Here is a 23,753-nt window from a genome sequence, read left to right on the forward strand (position 1 = left end):
AGCAGGTCTGGCCACAGTGACACAAACACACGTTAATTATGAGGTTCTTGACAACTGTGTTAAGAGAAGGGCTACGAAGACCACAGTTCCAGTTCTAAGAGGTTATAATTATTTTATAATTATTTTTAATATATATTTTAAATAATTTTATTTTCAATTTTTTTTAATAAACTGGGCTTCCAGCAGCTGAGGGGGGAACCCCCCACAGCGCCCGGCCGGGGGCCGTTACCAGACCCCACAGGGGAGCGGCGGCGCTGTGCGCATGCGCCCTGCAGCCCGCCAGCCCGCTCCGGAGCCTGCGCGGCGGGCGGAGGGGGCGTGCGCGCTGCGCATGCGCGGCGGCTGAGGCGGGGGCAGGCGGGGCGGGCAGGAGGGGCGGCCGCTTCGCCCCGCTACGGCCGTGAGGGAGCGGCGGCGGCGGCGGCGCTCGGGGCTGCCAGCGGGGGCGGGCGGCCCGAGGGGACCGGAGGTGCTGGTGGTGGCCGCGGGGGGTGGGGGGAGCCGTCGGTGCTGCGGCCGCCGCTCCCCGCTCCTCCCCTCCTCCTCCTCCTCCTCCTCCTCCTCCTCCTCCTCCGTGAGGCGCCCTCCAGCCCGCCCTCTCCCCGCCCGGGACCGAGCGCGGCGGCCACAAAATGGCGGACGGGGAGCTGAACGTGGACAGCCTGATCACACGGCTGCTGGAAGGTGAGCGCCGCCGGCCGGGCACCGGCAGCCCGCAGGGGGATGAGGGGAGCCTACGGGGAGCCCCGGGGGGGAGGCGCTGAGGAGCCGGTCCTCGCCCGGGGCACGGGGAGCCCGCCCGGCCCTGCGCGAAGTGCCTGTGGTTGTCTGGAAAATAAAAGAAGAGCGATAAAAGGGCGAGGAGGAGGCCTGCGGCTGGAGCTGGCAGCACGGAGGGAGCCGGCGTTGCCTGCCTGCCTGCGGGGCAGCCGCCCGGGCTCGCCTGGGGCCGTGAAGGGGCTTGGGGGGGGTCCTGTGAAACGAGGGGGCTGCCAGAGCCCCGCTGCTGGGGTCACAGGGTCCCCTTTTATTGAATTTATGTCCTGAGTGTTTGGTGTTCCTAGGCCCGTGCTGGCATTAATCTCCCTCCCCACATTCAACAAATACCTGGTGCGCTGGGGATGCGAGCGCGCGCAGGGAGAGATGTGCTGCTCGCCTGCCCGCCTGCTTGCCACAAATGGAGATACCAACTTCGCGTATTTGGGTCGCTCTGCAGAGGGCTTATGGAAAAAAAAAATGTACCTACGGTTCTGGAGGAGAAACGTGTTTTATAAGTCTGAAAGTTTTGTCCAGCTGAGTTATCGCTCAGCAGAATTTTTAAGGCGTTGAGGGTGTCTTTGTAATTGCTGTTCTTTTTAGAAGTGGGACTGTAATCTATAAACAGTAAAAATCAATACTTTAAAATCCACAAAGGCTTTGGCAGCTGCGGTCATGTTTGCGTTTCAAGATACGTGCTGTAGTGTATGTAGTATGGAAAGAACCATCGGGGATCATCAGTCAGAGTTTATCTCTGATCAGTATTGCAGATAAACTTCCCATTTTCCTGATGTTGAAATCCGGATTAGTAGGTCAGTTTCAGACAAGCAAAACAGAACCTAGTAAACATTGACTTTCATTGCACGTATTTTTGGGGACTTCACAATGAATAAGTATGGTGTCATGGGGTTTTCTTAGTTGGCTTTTTTGATTGCTTTTTTTTTTTTTTTTTTTTGTAGAGGCACCTGAATTGTCAAGAGGTACTTTACTTCCTTGCTCTTCTGGTAGTTGCTTAAATGCAGAATGGTTTAAGAGGAGGTGATCAAGACTTAAAATACTCCATACCTTTTGCACACACCATTACTACTGGTGTTGCAGCTCACTATTTTTTTGGTTATGGTTGGTTGCACCAAGACTGAGCGATCTGACCCGTGCTTTCTATTTTTTCTTGTATTTTTGCATCTGTTTCTCAGTCTTTCTTGCTCTGAGCAGATTAGGAAGGCTCTTTTTAGGAAAACAAGATGACTTTTTTTTCTGCTTGTCAGCTACAAACAGTTGTAGGAGTTGTAGGAGTGCCTTGTATCTGAAAGGGAATAGATTCTTCCAAGTTGCATTTGGAAGGAAAAAAAAAAAAAAACAACACTAAAATGAAGTGTATTGCGTCTGGATTATTTTTGCTTCCATTTAACATTTTTTAGTTGTTTTACTACTAACATACAGTATTTTAAGCTGTGGTTGAGTAGTAGTGTTCCACAATGAATTCTTTTTGTATGGTTGGCAGCTCACAAACCATAGCTTATGCTGTTGCTTAGCTGACCTGCTCTGGTAAAGTGATTATGGATCCCTCTTCGTGCTGCTTGCACAGAAAAATTCCTATAGGCTTTTATCTCTGGAGCAATTAATTAGTTAAAAGTGTGTTGGCTCCCTTACTCTCACTTCAGTTTGGACTAAAACAATGAGGAAATGTGGCTTTTGAGTGGTAAATAATACACGTTAAAAAATCAAACTTATTTTTTAATGAAATGTTAGCAGGCAGTTTGTGTTTAGTCCTTTTGGTTACTTAAAGTGAAATGGATGGCTTTCAGTTTGAACAGCAATTGTCTCAGTGGCTGCTGCACATAAATTTTAAAGGTAGCAAATATGCAACAAAGTTGCAACAGGACACTTTCCAGTTGTCATTGGGCTGCTGGTTCGTGACCCTGTTTCTGTGCTGTGGTACTAGCTCTTATGTTGTCTTCCTCTTATTTAATTGGGTTGCTCTTGACTGCGTTTACTGTGGTTGCTCGAGACCACTTGCCTTTTGATTGGAGTTACCTACATAGATCATCTTACCCTCCATGTGGTTCTTTTTTTATTTTTGAGACGTCAATATGAGGTGGCTTATAGCCAGGCTGCTTGGGAGAATTAATTGAGAACGTCCTCCTAACCCTCAACAGATGTGCATGCGTGCTTATCCTGAATGTATATTTTAGAGATCTTTTGCGTGCTGGAAGCCAGACTGATTAGCTCTTGAGTTAAACTAGGGACAGTTTTCGGAGAGGCTCAACTGAGCCTAATACATGATGATAGTCTCCGAAGACTCTAGTTTTTCATTTCCATGTTCTTGCATATTACTGAGTTTTTACCTTTTTATTCATTAAATCAGTATGAATTTAGGAATGCTAAGGGCTTGTTATACATTGACTTTCTTGTACAGTATGTCTGGTGTTGGGTTACTAGTTAATGGCACTGTATAAATAACTTTTTTATACACTTCAGCTTTATTTTCCTCCAAATAATGTATGCTTAAGGACTGAAGGTAGCAATGTTTTCTCCTTTTTTCTTCTATCTCCAGACTTTCCATTCCTGCTTATTTACTGGAATAATGAGGGAGGTGCTGGTTCTTCTAGATGTGTGCCTGATCTTGGAGATGCTTTTGGCTTGTAATAAGATTTAGTTTGATAGAGAAATCATGTATAAATGGATCTGCAACCATTTACAGGTCATGTAACCACAAAATTCTGTAGGTTAGTGAAAACATTTAGGCTATGTGACCACGAAAGGGAATAAACTGAATTAGCCCTAGGACTGTTTTTCTTGTGCAAGTATTTAGAGTTGTAGTTGTGGGTCAGGCACAGTTAAGCTATGGTGTACAAAAAGATGATTGCCTCTTTTTAGCTTTAATGTGCTGTTTTGTTGTGTGTTTTTTTTTCTTCCTACCTTCCCAGCTATGCCATCTGGTGGATGATCTTCAGGTCATGCATAGGAGCACACACACAACTGTCAGCAGCACAAAAGAAGTGGAATGTGCTGCACTGTGCCCCATCCAGGCGCACCGTGTATCCCTCGGTGGGAAATGCCCTGATATTTGGAGAAATGCTGAGCTAAACTGGCACACCAGGCTTGCGTTTAAGCCAGGCTCTAAGCTAGCTTAAGCTTTGGAAATCTGTGGAAAATTCCCTGTGTAGCAAAGCAAGAGTACTGGAGTAGCTGTGCCTCCTCTTGTAAGGAGTGCTGTAGGTGAAGATAGACTGCTGGGTTTCTGTCTGGGTGCTGGGCTTCCTGGTTTGTGCCATGAATGTCTTTTAAATACCTCCAGGTGGACTGGACTTTCTGTACTTTCAGGTACATAGGTATCTGTCTTGGTAAACACTAAGGAGGTTATCATGTGGAAGGGAGGTCATGAGGAAACACAGAGACACAGTAGCCTTAAAAACAAGCTGGATTTCTGTGAAGAAGGCTTATTTATATTGCTGTACAAGCTAATTTACCTTGGCTAGACAAAGCTAGACTCTAAGTCTGTCTAACCTATTAAATAATGATCTGAATTCAGTTAGTGGAACGTAATGTGGGTTTGCTCTAAAACAAAATTATGTTTTGGTGGGGCTGGCAGGGCTGCTAGTTCTGATAGTACCGAACCCACCACGAAAGCTGGGAGATGCTCATCCAGTAAAAGTCTTGTCAGACATGCAGCAGATGTGGAGAATGGATGTTGCTGCAGTGTTCAGCTAAAAACACAATTTTTGCAGCTGCCATAATAAAGGCCGGTTGTGTGGTGCTCTTACTGTGTCATGTGATGTTTTTTAAGAAAGCTACAGCCCTTGGTTTCTTCTGAATGCAGAGGTCTCACAGACAGTGACAAAGACTGAAGTTTGAATATGACTCAGTTTTTCAGATGAAAGATTAAATGCTTATGAAATTTCAGATTTAAATGCTGCAGAGCTGTTGGGCTGATGCATGATGGTCAGTAATGTTTCAGATGTTGGGTCTTAACAAATGAACCTGCCCAGCCTGTGTGATGGTCTGTGATAGCGCAGTGGTGCTGGTGCTTCTGCAGGCTTCCTAACTGATCCTGGCAGAGAGGCAGCTGCAGGGAAGAGTAGTCCACGTGGGCTCAGCACCACCCCGCTGCTTGCTCAGTCTCCCTGGGTGGAGTGGTGAGAGACCCGTAAGGGTGAAAGTGTGAGAGAACTCCTGGGCTGGGATGAAGACAGTTTACTGGGCAAAGCAAAAGAAACAGGCAGGCCATTTGCCACTTCCCATTGGCAGGCAGGTGTTCAGCCAGGTCCAGGACAGCAGGGCTCAGCACATGTCATGGTTTCTTGGCAGGACAACGCCATCACTCCAAAGACCTCCCCCTTCCTCCTCCTTTTCCCAAGGTGTTACCACTGAGCACAAGTCTACGTGATGTGGGACATCCCTTTGGTTGGCTGGGGCCAGCTGTCCTGGCTGTGTCCCCTCCCAGCTCCTGGTGCACCCCCAGCCTGCCGGCTGGCAGGGCAGCACGAGGAGCAGAGACGTCCTTGGTTCTGTGCAGGCACCGCTCTGCAACAGCTAAAACATCGGTGTGGTATCACCTCTGGTCTCGTCAAAAATCCAAAACACATCATCACGTGAGCCTCTGTGAGGAAAACTAACTCCATCCCAGCCAAAGCCACGACAGTGATTCACTGCAGAATAGCATGAACACGCTGTGGAGGTGAGTGTTGAAAAACCACAGGTTACTACCTTGATACGGTGCGAAATCCTTCAATAACCCTTGTATTAAGAAAACAAAGATGAACAACTCAACAAGGAGTTTTTAGCAGTGGAAAGATTTTTTGTAACAGTCTCTTTGGAGAGAGAAGGAAAACTCTTGTTTTTAGCTGTCTGTTCCTTGGAGGGTGTGCCCTGTGTTAAACAGGGAGAAGGGGCAGAAGGAAGAATGGTGTTTGTTGCTGGGCTTGTACATCAGTGCAGATACGAGCCCATTGATCCTTGGCTTTGTAAGTGCAGGAGGAACGGGAGAGTTGGCTTCAAAAATGATGCTGAAGGCCAAGGGCCTGGTGTCAAAAAATGTCCACTGGTTTTTCTTTATTCTGTCCTCTTACTGTGCTGCCCTAGGCCTGCATGGTTCAGTTACTGTTTCACTCAAATATTCTGCAGCAGTTTTGACTTGCCTCTGAGTCTTGCTCGGAGTACAGCTGAATCGCAGCATAAAAGAAAAAACAACGCTGCTGTATTTAATGTAAATAGGATTTTTTTACCCTTGATAGTTAAATGCTCGTGAGCAATCACTACAAAAGTAGGTATGTAACAACAACAAAAAAAAAAAAGAAGCAGTGTGTGGTTTAGCAGGGCGAAGCCAAGCATACTATATTTGGCTGTAGCTCAGTGAGGTCAGATGCTGTACTCGGGGAGGGCTCTGCACGTAGGGAGGGCTGCTGTGAGCTGCGGCCCGAGGTGCTTCTCGTGCCGTCTGTATCTGCCTCATCATTTTAGCATAGAAACGACCCCGTTTGCTGCCTTCACATAGTTCTGTCATACAGTTTGGCTTGCAGCATAGGCTGGCTCATCTTAGTTCTGCAGCACCATCTTCTGTGGTTTGGGGCAATTTAGTATCAACCTCGATACAAAGCCTTTATCTGTATATCTTACATAACCATATTTACATGTAGTACCTGAGGAGTCGGAGATGCAAATGTCATGTTAAACCCTGTTGGTTTTTTTATTGCAACTTAAGCAATTTTCCTCCTTGTTATTTCTCATGAATTACTTTGTAACTTTATAATCAGCCCCCCCCCAACCCACCTTTCTCTAATTTTAGGAATTTTGTTACTGATGCTTTAGAGGAAAAATCAAGTCAAACTTTGAGCAAGAAGTTGAAATTCTGTGTTGCATGAGATTTTAATGATAGGTTAAACCTTGCAAGGGGACTGGAAAAGAATTTATCACCGTTTGGTACAGTACAGTGTAGTAAGAGGCTTCTACCTCATGCTTTGCTAGTTGCATGGATTTTTGGTTCAAGTGTAATTAACCAAACACAGTAAGTACAGGCCAATAACAAGCATTAGGATTACGTGTTTCACTTACAGAGTGGAGTGACTGCTGAGATCTTGTCCTTCAGCTCTGGATCCAGTGTTTTTTGGGACGGTGTGTAGTTCAGGAGGTTTGGGACCATAAGCTGGTGCATGGAACCTCTCTCTCTGTGCAAGTAAGCAGCAGGCGGCCCATGAAAAGCAACTGCAGTGGGTGAAGCTTGATGTAGGTGCACTTGGTGTTGTCGTGGGCTGATCTGGGTTTCTCCTGAAGCAACCTGAGATAGCTTCTGCTGCTTCTACCTGAGCATTAATTCTACTGGTAATACGAATTTTAAGAATGTCAATCCAACTTTTGGGGGAAGAGGAACACCACTGGTGTTGGTTGTTTCCCTGGTTAGAAATTAAAGGCTTGGACAGTCTCTTATTCTGCAGTCGTTTTGTTTAATGTTAAATAAGCCCTGCTAAGTGAGCTTACAGCAATCGTGTTCTTCAGCAAGATACTTTATCTCAAGGGCACCCAGTAAAGACAACTTCATTATTGTTTTTAGACCACTTAGATGGAAAAGTGCAGTCTTTCAGCAAAAGAGCTTCCAAGAAAGTTATTTCTTTGGGTTTTAGCGTGGAGTTCAGATATGCACCCTACAAAAGGCTTTGCGTGCACGTACAGACTGTATGTTCAGCGGTATGCTGCATGCTGAATGGAGCAAAGCATGGCAGGGCTTGAGTCACCTTACTGTTGTCCGCAGGCTGCTGTGGGAATGAAAGCCACATTAACCTTAATTTTGTTGCAGCAATTCAGAAACTTCGTGAACTTGTATTGTTGGCGTGGCTGTTGTCATTTTGGTGCAAAATAATTCTGGGTGACAGCTGTACAATTTAAATAACAAAATATTTTGAGGGAATAAAAGCTTTGCTTTTGAAAATGGAAGACGTTTTAAATCCAATCCAGGATTCTTGAATTTAAAAACCATGGAAACCTATAACATGGATTTTAAAAATTGAGCAGATAACTTGAGAACATGTTTCCAAAACTGTCAGAACTGTGTTTTCTGTCTTTTTTCTTTTTTTTTTTTTTTCCGAAGTAGTGGGTAGTATTGCCTTTGGCTTCCAAATCTATTCCCCTCCTAGAAAGGCTGTTCAGGATTTGTCAAATATTCCCAAATGTTTTGAGGTACAAGAGAGAGACAGTTGAGTGCTGTAGCTGGTAGTTGCCAATCATTAAACATTCCAGATACTGTTAGGGGAGAATGTGAACTTGGGGGATATTGGTGGGATTGCCTGCTTGCAGTCTTGTGTTGTGGTGTGTTTTTGTTTGCTTTTTGTTCAAGATATGCTCTGGCAAATAGAAATGAAAAATAGAACGAACATAGAATGTGAAAGCCCCAATTCCAGAAATACCTTGTCCGGGGATGCTGCTGAAAGAAGCAGAACATTTTATGTTCTTGCCCAAGTTCACAGTGGATGCCTCCTCCAGCCTGGGGGAGCTATCTAGATTAAGCTTCTTTCTTGCATTTTTCTGCTAGACAGAACAGATGAGCTCCCTGATGTGTTTTACTGTGTGGCCATACAAATGTGTCTGGCTACAAAGTAAGAGCTCGGAAGAAGAGGGAGCAGTGCTGCCCTTGTTTTTTTGATCCTTAGAAGGGTATATGGGATCTACTGTTCTGCTAGAAGTGTGAGTGGTGTCTAGTAAACAGGATGCACGTGCTATTGGAGAGCATGGTGTAAATGCTTAGGACAGCTGTGCACCCCACAGCTGATTTAATAATTGAAGAAGCTTCTATTAGTGATGCCACAAAATGAGGAGCTTAGTTACTGAAAGTGAGAGGCGCTCCAGAAACAGGATGACAGACTAGGTTAGTGGATTTTCTCCATGTCATAGAGAAGAATGGCAAAAGGAGCGATGCCTGCACAACTTGCAACAAGCAGTTCTCAAACTGCACTCCTGGGTGCTGTTTCCTTCCTGGCCACTATTGCCTTGTAGCCATACGTAATGTGCTGGTCTCTGGAATGAGTTTGGAGGGATAAAAACAAACAAAAGTAAAGCAAACAAACACCTTGCAGGAGATTTTCTTTCCTGGTACTGTGCAGCCATTCTCAAATGACCAGTTCCTGTTGCTAGGCTTACTAAGGTTGCTTATCGAAGGTTGTGTTGATGCTGAGAATACTTCAATAGTGATTAGAGCATCTCTTGGATTGCTACAGGAAACACTGCGCTAAAATAATAGCTTCACAGTACAATGCATGGAGTTGCTTTTAATTCGTTGTTCTCTACTGTTTCACCATGGTTTAAGCTCCTTGCAGCACAGGCTTCTTCTGGCATAGCACTGCACACGTGGGACCGTGAATTACGAGAGGAGTTGCTGTCCCTACTGAAAGTATTCACGTAAATCAAAGCTTGTTTACAGCCTCTGCATCTTAGAGGACTAATTTATATCTAATGTCGAGGTGCTGTTCCTGCTCTGGCTCAGTGACAGCCATTGGCAATGGGTGGCTTTCCCGGTGCTGCTAGAGCCTTTGGTGAGCTGCAAACCTCCCAGTGTGTGCAGCTCTGACGAGCGAGTTTCAGGAATGGCTGCCTGTAGCCATTTGCAAAGAAGTCTGAGAAACACCGCTTACACTCTAGATCTGATTCTCCGAACTTCCTCTTAAATCTGTTTTGAGGACTTGGCTTTTGCAAAACTAAATATGGTGAGAGACGCTCCTAGTTACAGTCCGAGCTGTGCCCGGCTCAGTCAAGGAGACACAAACAAAACTAACTGTAGTGTAAGTCGGTAAAAGATGTGCTTAGCCCTGCTCTTTCAGATGACTAGCTGACTGACCTTTCAACACCTCCCAGTGTGAATCCAGCAACGTGCTGAGGCTTCCTGGATCCCAGCACCTTCTCACATTTCCATACATAAGTTGTTTATGGACGATCGGGGACTGTGGGAGAACTTCCTTGCTCTTTAGCACATTATTGGTGGTTATTCCTCATGAAATCCCAGGCTCTGTGCTTAGCGGACCTGTTTGCAGGGAGCTGCTGCCCGCTGGCATGGGGAGGGCTTCATCACGGTGTGGTGTCCCAGGCTCCTTCCTGGGGCAGAAAGTAACTGGGGTCGTTGGGTGTGCTTTATCTCCTGTTAGTGATGTGCTTGATGTAGTTCTAGCAATTTGCTTTTCTGGAGAATCTGACCATCGTAGAGGGTTGCCAGACTGTGCATTGGTTTGTCTGTTAGGGGCTGCAGTGTACGAGGAGCTAACAGCATGACACTGGATGCTCCATCTGTGTCAGGTAGCTGAATTTGTAGTCAGGGGCTGTGTAGTCTAGTGCAGAAATCCAGCAGCATGAAAGGCTCAGTCCTATAAAGCGATTTATGCAAGTTTAAACCTCCCATCAAGTTTCAAAGGGAGCAAAAGCAAAAGGCTGGCGTCCTATGAAATGCTGGTAGGATCAGAGCTATTTGAAGTAGTATGAGTGCTCTCCTTGAACTGTACTCTGTTTGGGACTCTGTTTTGGGGCCACTGCTGGTAACATTAGGGGTGTGTATGGTGGGGTTTCCTGGGCTCGAGGTCCAAAACTAGACAGGATGTAAATTGCACGGTTAAATTGTTTCTTGGTTTTAATTTGGTGTTGCAAAACGTTATGACAGTAGTTAAACACAGAAGAAAACTTAATTGCTTATCAAAAGAGGTTAAAAGAATACATAGTTTGTGGAAGAAAAATATGGCTGGCAAGCAGCTAGTTGGGCTCCGTGCTTCTTCAGCATGATCTTGTGTTATAAGCATTGGACAGCCATGGGGTTAAAATGGAGCAGAATCGTTTCAATAAATGATAGCCATTGGAGTGGTTGTTAGGACTGTGCTCTGTCAGGTGGGAGCTTTCTGTGTAGTGCTGGCTTGTTGCATCTGGGCAGTGAGCTTCAGATCTGTGAAAGGAACCTGTTTAAGCTACCCAAACAAAGCACTAGAAAAGCATGGAGATTGTTGGAGCGTTCAGGTACATGTATTCTCAAACCGAATAGTCAAGTCCTGCACAAAACTGTCAAGGCCTGTTTTTTCTTTTGCCAATGATCTTTTTGGGGCTGAAGAGCTATCCATAAGTACATCATCTAGTAGACTTTTGAGATGTGGTGAAACTGAAGCCTGTATGCTTTTGCTCTCCCATCGCATTGACTGTATGTTTGCCCTTGTCTTCTCTTAATATGTTACCCCACGTCTTAATGCGTGAACAATATTTTACGACAAAAAAAAAGTTACTAAAAAGCTCTTTGCTGTCTCTAACGTGGTTGTTAGCTAAAAGCATGTGACTTACCATATGGCAGGTGTCTCGTGGTACTGATGTGGGGTTTCCCTGAAAGGAGTCCTGAACGCCACGTGTATCAGCCCTGTCCTGGTGGCATTCTGATGAGCAAGTCGTTTCCAGGGGAGCCCTGCTGCGGGTAAAGTGGCCCTCCTGCTGGCTGTCCCAAGATCTGTTTTCACGTCTTCTCTTCCCTGCTTGAGATAATTCTTCATTTCTACCTCCTCATCTCTTCCTATGACTGCTTCCTAACCTCAGCTGAACAAGAGATCTGGTGCCTATTTAAAATAAAAATAAAAATCATAGCACAGCGTCAGATTGGTCAGATGTGCGCTGGGAGAAGCATGCAATGAAAAACAGAAGAGCTTTTTGAGATTAAGTTTTCGAACTGCAGTACTAGCTGTCTTACAGCAGGTTGTTTCCCCTTGTATCTTTTTCCCCCATTATAGAATGTACATAATGATATTGATCTCCTTTGGAAAGTAAAAGTTGCAAGCTTAATATTGTTTTGAACAGGGGAAACAGGCAACCGAGGAATTGATTTTATCCGTGAAGCTTTTGCTCTTCTGTTAGCAAAATCTCATATTTGACTTCCTGAAGTTTCAGCTAATGTTTTCATCGAGCAGTGTCTTAATATGTTTGAGTTTGAAAACATTTGGATTTGAACTGCTATGGGTTCGTTCCACCTTTTCTTGTAGCTACCCGTTGTTTAATGCTGAATGTTGCTCTGTCTGAAGCAGATGGCAGAACAGGATGTTGGCCTGTTGCAGGCACTAGTATATGCTGGTTTATTAGTTTGGATCTGAAGCTTGGGTTATGCTGAGATGCAAAACTGAACTGGATGGGCCAAAGTGCAGATATTTGTGGAAAGAAGCAGCTGCAGGTAGGCTTGTCAGAGGATGGTGGTTGCAGTGCAATGTGAATGCTCTTGAAAACCGAGCACTAAATATAGATCTGAAGACCTGACTTAGGAGAATAGGAATTCAATTTCATGCTAATTGGAATGTCTCTGTTTAGATGCAGAGGTTCCAGTAACTCAAGATCCTTTATATAGGAATAAAGATTTCATCAACACCAATGTAGTGTAGTTTCATATTTCTAATGTGACAATTTCAGCCGCTGAAAGCTCAAACCATTGTCTTTTCTTTGTATTTAACTGTTGAACTCAATGGTCCTAAGTAAGTTCATTCTGTGTTAATATGAAAACGTTTTCAGGATTTCCATTTTTAGGATTTTTTTTCTTACTGTGAATACACTAGCATAATCTGGTCATTCATTTAAACACTTCAAGTTGCTATTTATCCACATACAGGTGAAAGCAAAGCTTCAGTTGTTCTCTTCTGAGGACCTGACTTGCAGGCATGCACGGAGACCTTTAGGTGCTGGCTGTTACCGCAGTATAAGAGTTTGGTTTCTAGGATTTTTTGGAATACGTAATTCCAGTGCATTTGGTACATACGGTGATATGTGCTGACTTTTTTTGTCAGATACAGACTTCAAGTGCAGGTCGTCTGCACTTAGCTGTTGCTGTGTGTTTGTGTATTAGCGATCGTAATTGTTAAACATCTCATTTCAGTACGAGGATGTCGTCCTGGGAAGATTGTTCAGATGACCGAAGCAGAAGTTCGGGGCTTGTGCATAAAATCACGGGAAATATTTCTTAGCCAGCCTATTCTTCTGGAACTAGAGGCACCTCTGAAAATTTGTGGTATGTAAGCTTCATATATCTGTGTTCTATGTAAGTGTACACACCTACGTAGGTTTAGTTGTATGCTAGTTGGAATGGAAAGAAAATCCAATGAAAAAGATACTAGGATAGGCAAATGACCTTGACTTGGGCAGTACAGATTAGTGATTGAGGTCTTTACAGTCTTAATCCAATCTACAATGAAAATGGTATTTAAGTCAAGAAAAGGCAGCTAACAGTTCTTCCTGGTACTGTGCAGGAGGAAATTCTCTTGCTGATAAGAGCTGCCTGTGCTCTCTTCTAGTGCAAATTTTGCAACCTGTCACTTGTACTTCCCTAAGGACTGCTTGCGTGGAGCTGCTGCTACTCCTTAGATCATTATTTCAAAAAGCAGCTAGTTCTTTAAAAACGGAAAGAGCAAATCTTTGCTGTTGTACTTGTTCCCTTCAAAGCGTAAGCAAAACAAAGATCTTTATATGAGATGAAATGAAATGCTTTTCTAGTCCTTGCTCAAAAATAGTGTTGAAGAAAGCGTCAGTGTTGGAAAAAAAAAATCATAAATTAATCTGTTAACATGTAAAAATCCCTTGAGCTTTATAGCAGGTATTATCAAACAACATTGTCATCAAATATGGGTGAAACTGCTTTACATCTCTAAGCTCTTATAATATGCTGGACTTCTTCAAAAGTACACTGTTGTTATAGGTATGCGGGCTTGTTTAAAACTGTTAGTTAAGTATTGTAAATACTGACTTGTAATCATCCTTCAAGTTATTCACAGCAGACACAACCTTAGAAAGCAGTAAATTTATAGAATTAGGCTGCTTAAAGCATCAGAGTTAAAATTGAAACGGTCTTTGAGTTCGTTACTAGCATGCCCAAAGATGGATTGTCCTCTTTCTAGGCTTCCTCCTGGCAGGCCTAATGTGGCAATCTTCCTTACATTAAGAGAGGATATTACTAATTATTAAAACATAAAAATAAAATAATAGAAAAATACTAAAGACAAAGTCACTTTAAAATGACTAATTGCTTGGTAGGGTGGGGAGACAAAAACCAGACCAGCTTGTCTAATAACACAAAGGTGAAGGGAAAATCCAGCTTTAGCCAATTGTCTTCATGCTAGGCTGAGGAAAAGACTACAGTAGTCTCATCATATTCTTAGATAAAGGAAAGGTGAAAACTCAAATATTCCGCATAAGTCAAAGTCTGCAAAGTATAATTAGCCTCCTTCAAAGTTAATTTCTCACTTCTTAAAATCTAGACAGCTGAAAGGACTCTTAGATGCACAATAAGGTAGCAAATGCACAGTTAGATAAGGCATTTGTTATTTTTAAATTAGATTCTAAACAAAGTGATAGCACATGGAAGTGTCAGGTGCATCTACATTTAGTATTAGAGCAATTGTCAAAGATGTATGTACTTCAAAGTGAAAGAGTGATGATGTCTTTCACCAAAGCAAATGAGGCAGCTGTACTACTTTGAACTACCATACAGTGTATTCAGGCAGTGCTTGAGGGATCATTTATAGGACTGTCTTTTCTTGTAATCAAGTCAGTTCAAAATAAGCTTTTACATCTTGAATGGCTGCGTTCTAACGTAAGATGAAAGATACTCTTATGTAAACGTCCATTTTAAAATAGTTGCAGCTTTTATCGTAAGGCTTCGTATCTGATGGACTTCAACTTGTGCCCATATGAACCTGTATTTTAAATTATCAACTGCCTTCAATGGAACAGTATTAAATGCTGAGGTCCCTTTACAAAATAAATTCTACAAAATGTAGAAACTTTACCCTATAAGTCCTTTGGTCCTTCTGTCTCATATGTAACTGAAAGTAGTTCCAGATGATGAATGTAATATTTATTTACGTGGTAATTGATTCTGATGGTGATGAAGTCTGGTAAGTACTGATAAAACAGTTTCAGAGCACTAGACTCAACATCACGGTCACTTGTTGACAGATCTTCTATGTTTTCTTCTGATGACAACCTGGAGATTTCTAATATCAAGTAGACTAGAATTGTTCTTGTTGCAGCGCATGTGAAAATGATTTTAGCTGGTGGAACTTCAGAGTGCATGTGATTGGGTAATGCATAATATTTATCATTATTAAAAGAAAATTAGGATATAATTCCCCTCCTGGAGTAAGGAATAGCTTTTTTTAAAAAAAAAAAATAAAAAATAATAATAATTTAAAATAATTAAAAAAAAAAAAAAAAAGATACCGCCTAAAGAAGGAAGTGTTGAATTTATTCTTCTTTATTTTTTTCCAAAATAGAGCATCAACTAGTAACTGGAGTACGTAGCTATAAGACTTGAACTGGTGAGCATACAGGTCTGGGAATACATTTTCAAGATTATGGAAAAAGTTTTAGCCATGGGGGCGTTGCTGCTTTTTAAGTTTTATGGTATGGTTATGGAAGCTAATTCTCTAGTGGAGAATAACTGTGCTTAATAAAAGCAGGTATTTTTCCACAAAACAGATGACAAAAGAGAAAATACATTTATGGCGTGCTTAGTGTAAGGGTAGTCAATACTATCAGTATATAGCCTGTAATGAAAATTTATTAGGTGGATTCTTTGCATACAGTCACTCTGGTAATGAATTCTACAGTCAGCTGGAACACATCACATGCATTGTATGAGTTCCTATAGAGTGGCTTGGGTATTATCTTTGACCTTATGGGCAGCTCAGATAGTTCACTTTTGGCTAGTCTGATAAGACGTGTTTTAATTGCTGCACAGAGCTGTCTCATGGAAAGCCTGCTTAATTTGGAAGGTGGCAGTGTGATGAGTAAGTTATTTTTCCTAAAATACTTCTGCAGGGTTGAATATCTTATGAAGGTTGTCAGCCTTTGGGTCTCTGTACTGTTTTTGTATAAATTGCATCAGAAGAGATACCCGAAATGCCAGGGAATAGGGATCTTAGTACAGCAATGTTATAGGAGGACAGGCAGTTGACCTTTGAAGTAAGTGCTCACTGCCAGCACAATGTTTGGTTTCTCTCCAGTTAATCTAGATCATTTACTGATCTGTTGTTGCAATAAATAATGTGACTTAACTTTCTCTTAGTACATTGGCTTCCTAGCCAGGTAACTGTTTAATTAGAGATTTCTTTCTGACTTTGTTTTAATTTGAATAAATTAGAGCATGATTAGAAAGCTTAAGCTGAATTGAGAAGACTCCTTGTGTAGCTTTTGTTTTACAGGTTTTCATAATTAGCAGTTCTGCATAGATTGTAAGTTACTTACAAATTTAAGTATTTACTAAATGCAGTGTTAGCTTGGTTCTCACCTTTCTGATGCCTATTGCCAGTCTGTTTTTTAAACTAAAGCGTTTCTTTTAAGATTGGTTAATAAAAAGTGATTGACCGACTTAAGTTCTTGATGTGTCTGCTCTTCACGCTGTTGCGCTAACTCTTGGTAAACGTTTTCTTATTCAGGTGATATTCATGGTCAGTATACAGACTTGCTTCGACTATTTGAATATGGAGGATTCCCGCCGGAAGCTAATTATCTTTTCCTTGGAGATTATGTAGACAGAGGCAAACAGTCTTTGGAAACAATTTGCCTACTCTTGGCATATAAAATCAAGTACCCAGAGAACTTCTTTCTCTTAAGAGGAAATCATGAGTGTGCTAGCATCAATCGGATCTATGGATTCTATGATGAATGTAAGCAAAGCCTGTTCCTTCTGAAAGCCTGTTACACTGTATGTTTTGGAAGCACTTCTAGTAGCGACTCTTAAACTGCAAGGGTTTCAGTATTCTGTGAACTTTCTTTGAAATATTCTGTGAACCTTCTTTGAAACTTTCTGAAAGTACCTACCAAAATAAGGTTAAACTCAAGTATTTCTTCTTCTGCTTTCCTTGAAATACTATTGCGGGAGATGGAAACCTAAATACACTGGAATATCTCTCTGTAAAGATGTTTTGGTAATGTCCTTAGTCAGGTTGTGATATGTATTGTAGGTTGGCTTCAAGAAAACAGCTGTCTCTTCCTAATGTCATGCACTGTTCTTGTAGGCAAGCGGAGGTTTAACATTAAGCTCTGGAAGACCTTCACAGACTGCTTTAACTGTCTGCCTATTGCAGCTATTGTGGATGAGAAGATCTTCTGCTGTCACGGAGGTAAGTTGGTGACTGCTTTTAAAGGCTGTGTCGAACCTGATCTTTGGGTTAATGTTATATCAAATAAAGCGTGCATTTGCATACCTGATATTTAGCTGGAGAGGCTTATCTTTATATTGTCTGTAAAGGTCATCATTGTGTCTTGTGCTTTTCTGTGCACCTGGCAGCAGGCAGGTGTTATCCTAACCAGATACACATGGCTGCCTTTGCCAAAGGGGTGTGTTTAAGTATTTACATCAATATATCCCTCTTTGAAGGACACTGAATACTATAACTCATGCCTGATTTGCTTCATCTGCCATAGCTAGGACTGCACAGACAGAGAGCAGTCACTTGGAGCTGTAGCAGTGAATTGAAAGAACAAGTTTCATGAGTAACCCAAGCTCTGTAGTCTCAGCCTCTATCTGGTTTTGTAAGATGGAGGAAGAGACCTTTTTGCTCACATAATTAAGGCTGTCGCCTGAAGTAAGACTAACATTAGATCAGGTCAAACATGGCTTGCCCTGACTCCACAGAACCTTCCCTGCTGGAAAACCTACATTCTGCCGCCTGTCCCAGTGCTGCCCAATTCTGGTAGTGAACAAAGCGTTTGGTGTTGGTCTGCAAGAAGTTTGTGATTTCTCCCCATATCAGAACTTATTCAGGTGCTTTTCTTTGTACAAAGACTCTGTGCTTTTCTGGGCAGTGATGCTTCTAGGTCTTTGGGTACTGGCAGAGTCCTGTCACAATTCAAACAATTGACATCACTTTCCAAACAGTGTTGTAGTAGAAAGAGCCATCCCACCTTCTTGCAACTACCTCCATTATTAAGTAGCTTGCTGTCTTGTATCAAGTGATCCAGAAAGGACCTGGTAGGTGTCACACCGGCATTGTCAGTGAGGTGATTAGAGATTAGTGGAAGAGAGAGCCTTGCAGAAACTTCTAGTTTGAACAGCTCTGTTGGGATGTAAACGTAGTGTGCACACGAAATGCCTGAAGAGATTTCTTGAGACTGAGGTTGTATCAATGACTGCTACCCTGTCTTTATTCTTCATGAGTATCTCTACAAGGGCTCTGCCTGTATGGAATATGTGATAAAAACGATCCTGCCTTCTCTTGCATCTTGTAGCAGAAGCTTCAGCATACGGTGCCTGCTAGCATAAGCTTATCAGTCTTAAGCATAATATGCTCTGAGGTACTATCTTGTTTCTAAATGCAGAATTAATGCAGACAGTTGTGTCTATGCTGGTCTCCACGTAGCACTGGCATGTTAGAGAAATGCTTGTTGTATTATAGGAGCATTTCTTGTCCTCATTCTCATCGTTGTGGTGTCTGTTTTTTTAAGGACTTGTTACCTGTATTATGAATTAGATCTCAAAATTTTAAGAATGTAAGATACAAAACAACATGCACAGAGGAAGTTATCAGCAATGGCTAAAACCGTGTCGTAACTTTCAGAAAAAGCTGGCAAAGGAAGTGTTCCTTTGCTATTCTTGTACTACTTTGTATTTTGTTTTATTTGGGAAACAGAATGAGTGTTGAAAAAATACAGGGGTGTTCCAGGTAAATAATTAAGCTTAGGTGGTGGAAGGCCATCAAGGATGCTTAGCAAGTAGAGTAGAATGCTGCATTCTATGACAAAACTAATACTTCAGTGTTTATGTGCACTTCAGATCTGAGTTACAAGCAGGAAGACTAGAAAGTTATTTTCAAGAAAAATGTGAAGCTTTGTTAACTTATTGGCGGGAGGGAGGAGAGGGTTTAACCTCTTTAAGGAAGGAGGAAGACTTCTCTTATGCATAGTATGCTTAGAGGATCCCCTTACGAAAAAACAGCATTTACTGTTTTATTGATTGTCCCTTAAATGTGTACAGGTTTCATCTGTAACTGAAATTACTGTCACTCACAAGCTGTAAAACAAAGTGAAAAGCTTACTAAATGTGCTGTGTGCTCCTGATAAATGAAAATGGCCCTTCAGCACTTGAGCTCTGCCCTTTTTCCACTCTTCTCCAATCCTGTCCAAAACTGCATTCCAGATCCCCTGAAGTCATGGATTGTCAACGCCTTTTCATGATGTTACTACTATAATAAACACTGAGGCAGCAGCACTAACCATACAACTCTGCTGGAGGTTGAAGCTAGCAGGTAGATATAAGGTAGGTGCCTTTTTTACTATATTGCGCATTTTTGCATAGTTTATTTTAAAAATATTGTCCTATGGGATATATAATAAAACTTTGCAAAACCGCATAACATAGTAAACAAAAGGCACCTAACTTACCCCAGTAGGCTATCTACAACAGCTTAAAATCCCAACTCAGCTTTTTTTCCTCAGACTTTTGTGTTCTCTACATCACAGTATGAGTCAAACCTTTCTTGCTATCCCTTCCTCCAAATGTTCACACTGCCAAAGGATCTTTCGTTGAAGTCTTCTCACTTGCCTCCTCCCCTCCTTGTTAAATCTTCCCTGTCTTTCGATGCTGTGCATAGAAGTCATATTCTGTTTTTTTTTCTCAAAGCTGTCCTCTCAGATAACTTCTTTGTTCTTTATCTCACTTCATTGAAGCTCATACCATAACCATTCCCAGCTCTGCTTTGTATTCTGTATGGTATTGTCATCTTTATGATGCCATGTGCTAGTTCTAATCTTTAGAGACTTTTTGTGATAACTTCCAAATTTCTACAAATTCAGCCCATGCTGTAGCATCATGTTGATGAACCACATTGGTCTAACCACATCAAATCTAATCTCGGCAATGAGAACCGTGTTAGTTTAGTAGAATGCTAGATAGAAGATTTTCACACTCTGGAATCCTGTTTATCTTGTGACATTCCTGACACGAAATGTATGTTGGAGCTGGGGAGACTTCTTGATCTTCTGATGTCATATCCAGAGAGATCATAGGAGCTTTCTGGATTACACTCTAAAAATATGTAGCAATCACTGCACCAGCTCTGCATGATGAGAGTGGTTTCAAATCTAGTGCCTGAACTTGATGAGTCTGCCAGGAGTAATGACAACTCATTTTCTGTTTTCCATTAGGAAAGGTGTGCTCTTACACTTCAAGAAGATAATATGCTGAATGGTATTTTTTCTGTGCTCAGCTGTCATTATGTGACAAGACAGCTTAATTCAACCGTGTACTTTGCAGTTTATTTTCAATCCATGGGTTGCAGCAGTCACTGTAGCAGGAGCAGCCTGACAGAGTTCTAGCAGCCTATTTGCCTTAGCTCCTTGATTGGATGCTGATCGGGTACGGTTCTTGTCTGTAGATCTGAATTTCAGATGTTAGCTATTCCTGTTTGGGCAAGGGAAGTTACTATACTTGGGGAAAAATGACCTCTTGAGTAGTTACAGAGGTATACAAACATGCAGGTAGTTTTGTGGGTGTTTGGTATTTTACAGCAGTGTAAAATAACAAAATTAACAGCTACAGCACTGAGACATGGTGCGTAATAACAGTTTACTTTTAAAGAACTTCAGCTTTTGGTTGTAACCTGAAATGTTGAGAGCTGTAAGCCCGTAGAAAGTCACAAACTGGTTGTGCTAACATCAGTGAGACTGCCCATTACTGTGTCAGGGTGTGGTGCTCGCTGGAACCTACACACCTTTGTGCTAATGTACTCTGCATGCAAATGGGTCAGGTTTGGGGAGGGAAAAGTGATAGGGTTGGTCGAAGTTTAAAAGCTGGTTATCTGTTTGAATTTGTTACTCTCCCTGTATTGTTGTGCAAGTAGAACTGGCTTAGACGTCTTTGTGGCAGTATTCATCAGAAGATTCACCTTTCACAACCCCAGGGTATTGTCAACAAGCTGATGAGGACAGAAAGCTTTTATCATGAAACCACTCTTAAGATTTCAGCTTTTTTTTGTTAATATTTGAAGGAAAGTTCCTCAGGCCCTTCTTTACATCAGATATGTTGGAGTCATTGTTCATCCAACACGTACATTGCCACTGTCCAAGCCTGGATGTTAGCTGAAGTTACTTTATGTAGTGACTCCTCTCCAGTGACAGGTTTTCTGTCACATTCAAAGTTCTGGACTGTCCAAAATGGATATGGCTTGCTAATACAGAATATTTTATCACCTTAGCACTACTGGCACTCTTCCTTTATTTGGTGAACTTGTCATAGGTCACTTAAGTATTCAACTCACTTTCATAGCTTTAGTTAAGGTCATGTTAAGATCCCAGAGCATCTAGTAGGCTTTTGTCATGCCTATGTGCCAAGTAAAACAGTTCTGGAGTGCATACCTAAGCAGTTCAGAGTATCTTTGGAACCCCATCCTTTGGCTGTAAGTACATGTTAATATGACAAAACTATGCAAGAAGAGGTGTGTTCTGTGTGATAAATGACTTGACTCATCAAGGTACTGTGGTTTTATAAATGACTAAGCAGCTAAGCTGTAGTAGATGACTACTTGACTGACTACCTTTGTGCTCCTGATCTATTGCAGTTGCAAAATCTGATATTCGTTGACAGCACCCAGTGACTGCAGCTCAACTGATGGGTGGTAGCACATTGAAACTTGCTTACAGTTTTAGTCATACCTGCAGGCTGCTTTGGCTTGTGGTCTTTTAAAGCTGGTAGGGTATTTTCCTGTAGCTTTTTGAAAGTAAGTTGCTTGCAAAGAAGGTAATCTGCATCCACTTTAATTGTCCTCGCTTTCTCTCTAGTGCACTGTTAAAGAGAGCATACACTGTAGAGTTCTGTGCTGTGTGGCATGGTAGGAAAACAGTTGAAACTTCTTAGTGATTTCACTTACGTTATTCTGTGTCCTGTTCAGGAGCTTAATGGTCTTGTAGAAAACTGTTTTGTTTATATTACAGTGGAAACAATGGGTGCTGTATGACTTTGAACCTTTGTTTGTTCTCTGGAACCCTTTTTAACAGGTAAAATGTGTTTATAAAGCACTTGGGTTTTTTGTACTTACAGGACTGTCTCCAGATCTCCAGTCAATGGAGCAGATCCGGAGAATTATGAGACCTACAGATGTTCCCGACACAGGTGAGTGACATGGAATTTACTGTAAATTGGTATTAGTGATGAAATGAGTTTAATCAGTTTCTGTACGGGCAGTGCACTGACTGAAGTCCTTAACTCAGTACAATATTCGGTGACTTCCTTGCGGGACATGGGTCTTGTTCCTCATGATGGCTCAGTTATCTGGTACTGCTAGAGGTTATTGCCTACATCATTATTGCTTGTTATAACAGACTAAGACATCCTATCCAAGCCTTCCTTAAACTCAGGAATCTAATGGAAGATCGAATGAAACTCAACAGCTTATTCTTTTTCTTTCTTTGACCAGGCTAGGGACACACAAACATTATAGTCTATCATAGAAGATAACCGTTTAAAGGTTGCTGAGTATTATTTGAAGTATTTGGGCTTCTCTTTACCTAGGGCCAGTAGTAGTAATGTCTTCTTCCTCTTCAGATTTGTGAAGTATAGCCACTTCAGAGCAATGGGAATTTCATTGCTTACATCAATAAAACAGTCATGAGATTTTTCTTCTGCTAAATAGTGCAATGTGTTCAGTGTTAATGCATAGGAGTAATTCAGGGTCTGATTTCAATATCCGTTGTCCCTTAACTATACTTCAGTACAAGCTGGTATATGCACACTTGAAACTGAGATGCGTTACTAGATGAAGTAGTCATTTATAATACAGAAACACTCAAGTTCTTCCTCATGCTATTTATAATTCACTCCATATCAACATAAATGTCAGTACAAATGAGTCAAACTTTACATTTATCAGATCTTTCAGAAAAGGTAGTTTTACTCAACAGGCTAATACTACTGCTTGAGCCACCCCCACTTCAGGAATGCCCTTGCAGAATGTAATTCCAGTTTCCATGGACACTCCACTGAAATCATGCATTCCTAGTACCTACTAAAAATAAGCACAGTTTTTTTTTTTTTTAAAAAAAAAAAAAAAAAAAAAAACAACTTTTGATCTACTGAGTGGTTTGCTGTCTTCATTTTGCTCTCAGAAGCAATAGCCAGATGTTTACCAGTAGAGGTAAAAGTGACAGTGACATAGGAGGACTTTTGTTTTTTTGGGCCTACTTAAGGCAACTGATGGAAGTAAATATTGTGGAAAATAAACGGAAGCAGTCTTGCTGCTGTGAAAATTACAAATTCTTAAAAGCTATCCATTTCTAGAGGGATGCCGCTTCATGAATGCTTGTGTTGATGTAGAAATTACTAGTAGATGTTCTTGTGGCTTGTACTGGTAAGATTAGATCAGTTAGACCATTACGATAGCTTCTTGTAGTCTAATGGAAAAAGCCTGTGCAACATCAGTTGCAGTTTCAAGACCTTTTGTTTTGGTGGCTTTTTTGTGGGGTTTGGAAGCTGTTTGCTCAAATCTAAGCCTGTATTCCAACTTAAATCACTTGCTTTAGTAACACTTGTAGTTGCATTTTGTGAGGCCAAGGTATTCTGGTTGGTGTTGCAGACCAGTCACTTATTAGGAAACTTTAGCTCCTTTTGTGCAATCTTGAATGTCTTGAAGCTGTGTTCTGGTGTTTTTCCAGCCAGCCTAACCTATTGTCGTGGTAGGTGTTGTAAGTTAAAATAAACTTGCTGGGGTGGCAAGGTTTAATTTTAGTTGTATAGATGGGATAAGCTTGTTGCAGGGTTGTGTTACACATCTGTTAAAAGATGATCGGACAAATTAGCTTACAACCATGTATGACCCAAAAGATTATTTGATCTCTGGGGGAGAAGAGAAGAGGAAGTCTTCCTAAGCAGTTGAGACGAGCAGCTTCTGCCACTAGTTGGAAATGTCTTGCTAAGAAACCACCAGGGATTGCAGTGAAACTCTTATGTTCTGAAAAATGTTATATTCTGTATAGAACTGAATTTCAGTAAATTTTCATCAAATTATGTCTGTATTCAGTAATTTATT

At 41.8% G+C, this 23,753-nt stretch overlaps 1 protein-coding gene across 1 annotated transcript in view; it reads left to right on the forward strand.

The window, feature by feature from the left end:
* Nucleotides 1-390: 390 nt before the first annotated feature.
* Nucleotides 391-23,753, forward strand: part of PPP1CB (protein phosphatase 1 catalytic subunit beta) — a 28,761-nt gene continuing 5,398 nt past the window's right edge. Inside the window, exons 1-5 of the mRNA XM_084284405.1 lie at nt 391-684; nt 12,614-12,745; nt 16,170-16,400; nt 16,752-16,856; nt 21,770-21,841. Coding sequence (XP_084140531.1) covers nt 633-684; nt 12,614-12,745; nt 16,170-16,400; nt 16,752-16,856; nt 21,770-21,841 — 592 coding nt within the window. The 5' untranslated portion in view covers nt 391-632. The remainder of the gene's footprint in view (nt 685-12,613; nt 12,746-16,169; nt 16,401-16,751; nt 16,857-21,769; nt 21,842-23,753) is intronic.

This window comes from Netta rufina (assembly GCF_964035555.1).
Source record: "Netta rufina genome assembly, chromosome: 3".
NCBI classification, from domain to species: Eukaryota; Metazoa; Chordata; class Aves; order Anseriformes; family Anatidae; genus Netta; species Netta rufina.